A 9,547-nucleotide genomic window follows, 5' to 3' on the forward strand; every position below is an offset into this window, starting at 1 on the left:
GGACGTTTTCAATCACTGAAGGAACTTCGATTGGTTATCAGTGATGCAGTATTGGCTATGCGGGCAAATCACTGGATTAGAGCTTGCTTAATCTTGCATAACTTCCTCATATTGATTATAGAGGAGTGGTCAAGAGTGTTGGTTAATATATCTGACGGACTTCGACACACGGCTGAACCTTGAGAACCACCAAATAACCCACCTGATTTTGGAGACGATGAATGGCTAATGAGATCTGGTAGAGATGAGTCAAGAAGGGACCATCTCTTCGCAGAATTTATAGCGTCAAGAGACTTAGATTGATGAATTCATGTTTGATTAAATGTACTTAGTTCTAACTGATTTGTGATTATTATGGTAATGAAATGGATTTCATGACGGGTTCAGTTTGGTTGAGATGAGCAACTGTGTCAATTTGAGAGTTCTCAACGGTCATCACTTGCTTTGGTGACTTTTTTTTTAATAAGAAACCTCAACACATATTCTTTTCAAGATAAATAAAAACATCACATCAAGTACCTATATACAATTTTGTTTATTTTTTCTTTTTTCTAAAAGACATGTGTTCAGCTTCACCTAATTTTATTTTTGATAAACTTCACCTAATTTTTTTATAATGAAAGATATTCACTACATATAACTAATTTCTTTTTCAACATGATGAAATATATCATTCACTTATATCCACCATGTTAAATTTTTTTTACTTGTTTTTGATCATTTTTCGATTTTCAAATTTTTGGAATCCATTGTGTATGTTATAGGGGTTTTGAAGGTGCTTCAATTTATATCAATTGAGATATTCACCTATCAACCAAGCAAAGGATTGTGAGATTGGTTGTAAGCATTTTTGGAGAGACAAACATCAAAAGCTCACACAGATATCATTTACTGGAGTTTGATTGTTGCATCGCTTGTGCTGCTTGAGCTGCTGACACTGCATCATGAAGAGAGAGATTGTTATCCTTCATCAACATACTGATGAGTTGCACATTCCTAGTGATTTGTTGATGTTCGACCTCGGCTTTGAAGTTTTGAATTTTGAGCATATGCCTTTCTTTCTTTGAGGACAAGTTGAAATCATATTCATCAAGTTTCTTTCTTTCGCCCGATAATTGAACATCAGCCAAGTCAAGTTCAATTTTGGCCTTTCTCTTAGCGTCCTCATCATTTAATGTAGATTTTTCAGGTAACATAGAGCTAGCCACATTCCCAGCTAAACGTGACAACGTATCTAATGCTTGACTGGCCTGCTGTGAGATAGGTGCTTGAATATTATCCAAATTCGCATCTAATGGGTTATTTTGAATGAGATCTTGAATTGAATCAGCCGAGCCTGACTTTCGATTTTGGCTACGTTTGCTGGAGGGACCTTGACTGGCTGATGCTAAAGAAGCTTTTGAAGAGGTACGTTTCATCGATTTGGATGACATCGGATGTTGATGTGGGGTCTGAGATGGTTGACATGGTGTGATAGGATTGGAGTCAATGATATCGTCCAAGTCATTGATATTGTTGTTGAACATTTGCAACATATCATCATCTGAGTCACCGAGAAGGTCTCCATGATGTAAACAATAATCTTCATGAGCTAAGTTAGATTTGAGAGAATGATCAAAAGGGTCTTGCTCCAGATCGTTGTCGTTATTATGTTCTTGATGAGCTAAATTAGACTTGACTGAATGCTCCCGTGAAACCCGCTGGCTTTGAGTAAAGTGTTCTTCGCCCTCGTCGAGTAAACTATGAGCCACGGCCAGCCTTGTATTACCGTGTCGTGTCTCAAAAACAGGCTCCAGCTCAAAGAAATACTTGCACTTCTTCAAGATGGGTGCTATATTATCAAAAAGATTGGACTCAGTAAACCAAAATTGATGCCTAAGAAACATCGATGCTTACCAAGCGCCGCCTTCTCCGTACTTAGCCATTTTGGATCATCATCCGCCCAGCCCTCGATTGCCTTCCTTTCGGTTGCTGTTTTCCAGCTTCCAGATCCGGTTTGGTTACGTACAGAGTTAGCATCACGCCAAGCGCTTTCTAATCGTGCGATCTGCAAGGGAATACATATTTGAACGTATTGAGAAAGATTTGAAGTCATGAAAAAAGAAATACAAAGTATGGGATTACCTTCTTTTTAATTGAAGTCGCATCTCGCCATAAGATGCCACTAGCACATCTGGGCGGCGGGCGCCGCATCAACGGCTCACATTGGCCTGATGCTGCTGTTATTCCTGCCTATGTAGGTATCAGTGTCTGACAAAGTGCCATTATCATTAGTCTCTGTGCATGATCTGTATGATACTCAGACAACCACATTGCGGACAGATATACCATCTTCTCATACTTGCTAATCTTGGCTTCTCACCAGCTCTTGCCCCCATGTAAGCTTTATTTTTCACTTATAAATTTAAATTCTAATTCATTGGGTCTTTGATCACAAAAAGTGTGTTCTCACTCCTGCTTTTTTACTCAACCTGGTGACATTAAAGTGATTGATTGATACATTACATCAGGTTGTTGTTCAAATAATTCCAGGGCTTCTTCTTTCATTGTATCTTCTAATTTGTCATCATCTTTTCCTGGTACACCATACCATGTCTTTGGATAACCCCAATGATGGCAATTCACACTAAATGGCAAAAATCAACTTAAGATATAATCAATCTCAATACAATGTGGTGGTACAAACTTACACATATAATGTATAATGATCTTCCTTATGCCAAATAAAAAGTCAAAAACACCATCCCAACATGAATCAAGGCTGAGGCATCGCAGAAATATTTCATTTAATACACCTAAGTAAAGACCCACAAGTGGTTGGTACATGATTCAAAATCCATCTATTTTTAGCATTAGGAATATTGGCTCCATATTCAACTTCTACAGGTTCAGCTTGAGACTTAAGTCTCCAAGACTCACATTCAATATGATCTTCCAAGGCTAACTCATCCTGAAAGTCTTTCAAACCCCATTCATCTAACTCCTCTTCTACTTCATCACCTTCTTGCTTAATTTCTTGAGTTTGTTGTCTCAAAGGAGATTGTAATTTAAACGATTTTTGAGGTATAGGATGTGGTTTAATCTATCGTTGTTTGAAACCATCTATCACAAAACCAATTTCCTTCTGGTACTTTTTCTAATGCTGGTCTTGCATACTGTAAATGAAATCCTATTTGGAAAACAAAAAACCCAAAATTATTCTTTGAGTCTCTTTCTTTTTTAGTTGGTATGGGTAATTGAATGTACTTTTATCACAACAATCACATGATAAGATATTTCAATCATCTTCATCAGATCCATATATCCCACCAATCTATCAACCCACTCAACCAAAATAAGATCGCAATCAAATGAAATAGATCATTTACTAATTAAACTAACTTCACCACTTTGATCAATCATATCCACTCATCCCAAGGAACAGTTTCTCTAGATACACCATTATAATTACTGAATATCATCATTTGTATTGGCTTGGAAAGAGAACAAAAAGGTAAGAGATTGGGTATGAGTATGAGTATGAATCAAGACAGTCTAGTGGGCATTTTTGCCTGATATAGCTTGCTCATTATCTATAAGAATGACCAACAAACCAGAAACAAGAAGATGCTCAAAGTGATGTGTTATAGGAATGACAAAAAGCACTTATCAAAAACTTTCAAACCAATTGACTGCGTCAAATCCCCCCATTATCTCCCCCATCCTCATTCCCTCTGTCAATTCTATTCTCATAAACAGGAGAAGTAAGAGGAGACAAATTATTCAAAGAAGCTTCCAAAAGAGAAATATTAGACGTATATCTAGTCGTATATTCATCAAATGGAACTAAAATCTTGAAATAAGTTGATTTTGATCAAAATGCAATAGCTGGTGATCTATCCACATCATAGCCTAAAGTTTTAGCCAACTATGACCATTTTCTTTGGGCTGTAACCTATGCTCACCCCCAAACCAAAAATCAGTTAAATTCAAAACTTCAAGTAGTCAGAAGGGAATACAACTGACTATTTCATAACACCCCATAGATTTTACACCTTGTCTTACTCTCCAAAGATCAACAGGTCTATGATTTGTATTAAGAACTTGAATTATAGTATGGCTCAAGAGACTATTTGTTGTAACTTGTTGTCTATGAAATCAAAATGATTGTTTTAAGAAATAGAAGCTGGCTCGAGTTGAAGCTCCCATTGACTTTGTTATATTTTGACCTGATCAAGGTACTTTTTGTTTTAGGCAAGAGATGTGAAGTTGAATAAATCAGGAGATCAAAAGAAATTCAGGGTTTGGATGAGTTGTTATGTGAAGCTGAAATGATCTGAGAAGAACCGGTGTGGTAATCAAATCCTGAGAGCATATATAGTTACACAGTACTATATCATTATATTTCACATTGCAGTTAAACTTGGTATTTCATCTTACATTTCTTGAAAACTTATAACTTGATTTCTTAAAAGAATCTTTTAATAACTCACAGTTCTTCAATTTCTTTAGATCAGTTTGATTTAAACAAACTATTGAATTTCTTTTTATCATTTAAAACATCAACCTTCAGTTTTGTTTCTTTAATTCAACATAAACATTACAAAAAAAACATTTTCAAAACTATATCACACAACAAGAACAAGATACAAATGATAAATTGAAAGAATGAATAAATTAAAATTGAAAATACACCACACAGTAACAATCAATCTAATCAATCTAACTTGAAACTCATCAAGAAGTCAAAAAGAAAAGTAATCAATCAAGCTCTAAAATCGAAATTAAAATCAGATGACTCTAGTTGGTATAAGATGTAGAAAGAAAGAAACAGAAGGAATGATTAGTGTGGTAAAAGATAGAATGTGAAAGTAGAAGAAAGAATGAAACTAAAAGAAGACATACCTCAAGTGTGAAAGGAGCTAAAAATCGAAATTGGAATTGACAAGTAGTTGAAGGAAGGGTTAGACTGGGAAGGATGGTGCGATAAGCTAAAGAAGATAGATAGAAAGAGATGATGTCACTAGCTAAGAAACAATGGAAAAGGATGAGAAAAGAAGAGGAAAAGAACATACCTTAGTTCAAAGGCTTCAAAATCGAGTCGGCTGAGAATGATTTTAGAGTGGGAAGCGGCCGGAATCGATTGGAATCGATCGGAGCGAATGGGAGAAAGGGCTGTGAGGCCAAGTTGTGGTTGGATTGATTGGAAAGATATAAAAGGGGGGTGTTGTTGGTGTTGAAGGAAGGGTATCATCGTGTGTAGAGACGAGATCGAGTTGATCTAAAGTGTTTTTAAGTACGATAGTGTTGTGACCGAGTTGTTTGGTCTAAGCGTGAATCTTCGAGTGTCTTGGTGTTTAGAAGCAGTTTTTTTTTATTATAAGAATCTGAACTCGAGTCAGGGCCAGGTCAGGGCCAACAGGGAAGGACTGCACCTGGGTTCAAATCCAGGACAAGTTGTGTTTTTTTTTAATTTGTTTTTTTTACTCTGTGTGTGTGGCTGAATTGTGGGAGGGATAAATAGGGTTTAGAAAGTGTGAATATCCTTCTTCGGGGTAAATTAGGTTTACGGGAAACTTGTAAGAGCGGGGTTGTGGAAAATTTGTCTCACGTAATTTTTTTGTAGATTTTTTTCAGGTTGAAGGCAGCCTCTCGGCACCGTAGTTTCATCTGTCCTCCTTGACGGTGATTCTTACCTTCTCTGGCTCAGCCTACGCTACACTGCGTAGGAGTTCTACACCGGGAGTGATCAAAAGAAAGCTTGCAGAAGGAACATGTTCATTTTTAGGTTCAAGTACTTCATCAACTGCACAAAAATGTGCCTTAATTATGTGATTTCTATACACCAACACCAAAATAAAAATGAAACGTTCAGTCATCAATAATCTAAGAGATTGGAAAGAGAGAGAGAGATTGACAAACATTCATGGCAAAGATATGAACTTTTCAAACATTGAAAACAACCTTCATCTTTTCATCACATGAAATCTGTAGTTTATTTTTTGGATCTTGTAAGTTATGAGCTTCAAGATAATTCCAAATCTTTTCAACTACTCAAGGCCACAAACACTAACAATTCAATTGATTTGATGGATAATGAATTGGAATAAGGTTCCAGCTTAGAAATTGAATCAGGTCAGCCTTTGTCAGATATGCTGATACATCTAAAGGCTTCAAGATTTGCCTAAGATCCAAAGCTTATGTATAGTCAAGAATCCAATCACATTGCCTAGAGCAGATGAACGATTAAGTTCTTTATGAATTCCTTTATCGGAATTATGAGGATACAATTCAGATCTAGGAGATCTAGGAGTTTTAGTTTTTTTTATCTTTAGTTATTATTTGAAAGTCAGTCCAATTCAGTACATAATATGGTAGCCTCCTGTGTATCTGACAAACATAGATTCCTCATCTGACCCGCTTAGTTATGCCAAGATGACACTTACACATCCCTGAGTAGCACATTGAACTTTGGTGACTTTTTTAACTTCAATTCATGAATTTAAAATATCAACTTCATCCAATCATTTTTGCATCAAAGAAATTCCAGCATGAGCTTCTGCTTCTCATTGTATAAGTTTCGTTGGGTCATTGATTCCGGATAAGTCTTGTGTAAATATTTCCAGTTGAGACTGTAAACTTGCACTTGTTCTGACTCCTAAGACGACAGGAACCAGAGAAAACACTATGAGCGCCAAATCGTATTTATGATGTTGTGTATCAAATATGATGCATACTTGAGCCGAGCCGGCAGACTTTTGACTAATTTGATTTCTTAATTAGTCGCCAAGTGGTCTACATCCTTATCCCCAATATCAGCTGCAATTCACGTGATGAGCCTCCAAACTTCATAAACCGAAGCACTAACGCAATTGGGACAACTGGTAACAAGTGTGCGGATCGGTGTGACTTGTTTTGTCTTCTCTGCATCTCTAGACCTCAATTCATGTGATCCGGATCGGGCTTCTTCTCTTGTGGCTTGGATTTGTGTTACATCCACATCTTGGCTTTGTAATCTCTTTTCCAAGTCCTCAACGCAACTCGTCATCTCAGTCTGATGATGTAAACAAAAAAAGAATTGACAGATGTCAAGGCACATTTGAGCAGCAAAGACGTCTCAATTGACTGATATAAAACTGACAGAAATTGCCGCTTCAGATTCATTTTGACGTCCTCCGAACTCGTCCGCTTCCTTTTGTGAGGTCTCCAGCAAGGTTGGCAAACAATTGGGTTCAATTGACGTGTGTGACATCTCAGTTTTGAGGCATTTGTGAGCTAGCGAGTCGCGACTTGTGTACAACGTCTTCCAGGAGGTCAAGAATCTTCAATGTGTCCAAGTTGAAGGGATCAGTTGATGATGAAGCAGATGATAGTTTGGATCACGCAAATAAGACATACCCTCCATTGTAGCATATCAATCTCAGAGTTATGGGCACGATGCAATAACTCTTTCTTGAGCATCAACGATTCTCGGCGCCTTACATCCTTCATTCCTCTGATGGTGTTGATACGAATCAGTACAATTCGTGATTGGTGGCGGGGGTGATCTGAAGCAGCTAATTTGAGTGACTATTGCCATTTGTTGGTACTTCTTCAAACGATGGTTCCGGTTGAACTACACTACGAGAAGTAGGAGCACTGTGTTCCAGTGCATCCAATTTACAAACGGTACAGCTTCGTTCAGGATCGATTTTCTTTGATAAGCCGAGCAGCCTCTCCACTAATTTCAAGTTGCTCTTGTTTCTTCAACTGGCTCTCGGCCAAATCGATGCCACACAACTTGTAGCAGACTCTTGAGCAAGTCTACAACATCGAGAACGGACTGGGGAGATGACAGAAGAAGACGAAGCTAGAGATGAGATGGACAATGAGATCTTCTGAGGCTGTGGACCATTGTTGGACCACACGATCGAGACTGGTGGGTGATGAATGCAGCAATGAAATAATTAGGCCAGATGATGAATTGACAGCAGGATCGAGATCCTTGAAGAGAATGCGGATGTCTTTTGCCAACTTGAGAAAAAGTGTGAATGGCAGATCAGGATTTATGGAACACACTTGTGAGGATGAATCAGTATGTGAATGGAGTTGATGAGTTATATGTAGACAGAAATGCATACCTGATTCCAACTTGGGGGGTGATGAAGAATTAATTTGATGAGAGGAACGAGGAATGAATTTGGGGTGAGGCGCGTGGAAATCAGTCCAAATCTTGTGAGCGTGTAAACCTGGAAATTGTTAGTAGGAATTGGGAGTTTGATCAGGTTTTGCCGGCGAACACTGTTTACCTTTAACTTGAATGATAATCCAGCATTTTCAACATCAGACTTTGATTGATGACCTGCATCTAAAGTCATAGATCTAATTGCAATCCTGTGGAAATAGTTTGATTTACAATTAAATCAGATGATTCTTGACTGATTTTCAAATATGATTTTTGTTTTCTTTGATGAGTTAATGTACTTGTTGATATAATCAAATGAGTCCAGATTATCAATTAGTAAATTGAATGTGGTGATAAGTTCAAGTTTTGTTAATGGTCTTTTTCTTTGTCTTCTGTTGCAGTACTGATTTCTAAATTGAATTGTCTAAAAATCAAACAAAAAAATCAAACAAAAAAAGATGAAATATCTGGACTTAATCTTTCAAGGTTTGCCTTCCCTCTGATGAAAGAAGTAATTGGACCTATAATAAGCAAACTTACACATCTTTCCAAACAACTTTCAAATTTCTTACTAAACAAACAAAAAAGTTATTCACAAGTTTCATTTAATCAAATTTCTTCAATGATTGTATTCAAAGTCTTTTTCTTAATTTAATATCATCAAATAAATCAAGATAACACTAAGCCAAAAAAAAGAATCAGAATTCAAATTGATAGATGGTATAATTCATACCCAGAGTGAAAAGATATCAAATCCTACCAATTCCACCCGACTGAGACCTTAATTTCAAAATTGAAACAATGGTGATCAAGTGTTCAATCTGCTTTACGGGTCCATTGTTTTGGTTTATTTAAATTGATTCTAGGTTGAGGTGAATTTGAAGAACTTGAATTAAATCTTTTAATTGGAGAAGTATCGGAAGAAGAGATCGAAGTAGAAGGAGATAATTCAAATGAATTAGATGAATGAACTCGATGATAAGAAGTCGAATGACTTGAAGACAAATCTTTCCAATACGAAATCATTTGTAAAGATAAAATTCCATTAAGTAAAGTACCAGCGCCAAAATTAAACAGTAAAGTTAGATCACCAGTTTCAGTAAAAGTGGTAAACAATCTAGCCCGATTAAAAATGAAGATAATTGACCGGTTGATTTTTTTTGAAAATTGATTAAGATTTGGGGCAGTTTAGATGAAAGTGATAATGGAATTGTTAAAGTTAATGAAGCTTGTAATACATTTCATGAGATTGGTGACTTTGGAATTAACAAAATTGTTAGGATTGTGATTGGTATGATTACGGATATGATCGATAGGAATGGTGAGTTTGATTGATTTGATAGTGAGATTATTAGAAAGGTTATGATTAAGTTTTGAATGAACAATAAAAAACTTTCACCTATT

At 36.6% G+C, this 9,547-nt stretch overlaps 3 protein-coding genes across 3 annotated transcripts; all 3 read right to left on the reverse strand.

Annotated features, from left to right (window-relative positions):
* Positions 1-884: 884 nt before the first annotated feature.
* Positions 885-2,095, reverse strand: MELLADRAFT_84250 (uncharacterized protein; the record flags this gene model as incomplete). The annotated part of the gene is made up of 2 exons (XM_007407928.1): positions 885-1,831; positions 1,897-2,095. The coding sequence occupies 2 exons, from the start codon at positions 2,093-2,095 to the stop codon at positions 885-887; spliced, it is 1,146 nt and encodes a 381-aa protein (XP_007407990.1).
* Positions 2,096-2,466: 371 nt separating this feature from the next.
* Positions 2,467-2,826, reverse strand: MELLADRAFT_84251 (uncharacterized protein; the record flags this gene model as incomplete). Its single annotated transcript, XM_007407927.1, has 3 exons — positions 2,467-2,626; positions 2,691-2,713; positions 2,812-2,826. The coding sequence occupies 3 exons, from the start codon at positions 2,824-2,826 to the stop codon at positions 2,467-2,469; spliced, it is 198 nt and encodes a 65-aa protein (XP_007407989.1).
* A 3,979-nt stretch (positions 2,827-6,805) lies between these two features.
* Positions 6,806-7,440, reverse strand: MELLADRAFT_84252 (uncharacterized protein; the record flags this gene model as incomplete). Its single annotated transcript, XM_007407926.1, has 3 exons — positions 6,806-7,033; positions 7,121-7,282; positions 7,378-7,440. 3 exons carry the CDS (start codon positions 7,438-7,440, stop codon positions 6,806-6,808), a joined length of 453 nt encoding a protein of 150 aa, XP_007407988.1.
* Between the last annotated feature and the right edge of the window lie 2,107 nt (positions 7,441-9,547).

Source organism: Melampsora larici-populina, assembly GCF_000204055.1.
Source record: "Melampsora larici-populina 98AG31 unplaced genomic scaffold MELLAscaffold_10, whole genome shotgun sequence".
Lineage (NCBI taxonomy): Eukaryota > Fungi > Basidiomycota > Pucciniomycetes > Pucciniales > Melampsoraceae > Melampsora > Melampsora laricis-populina.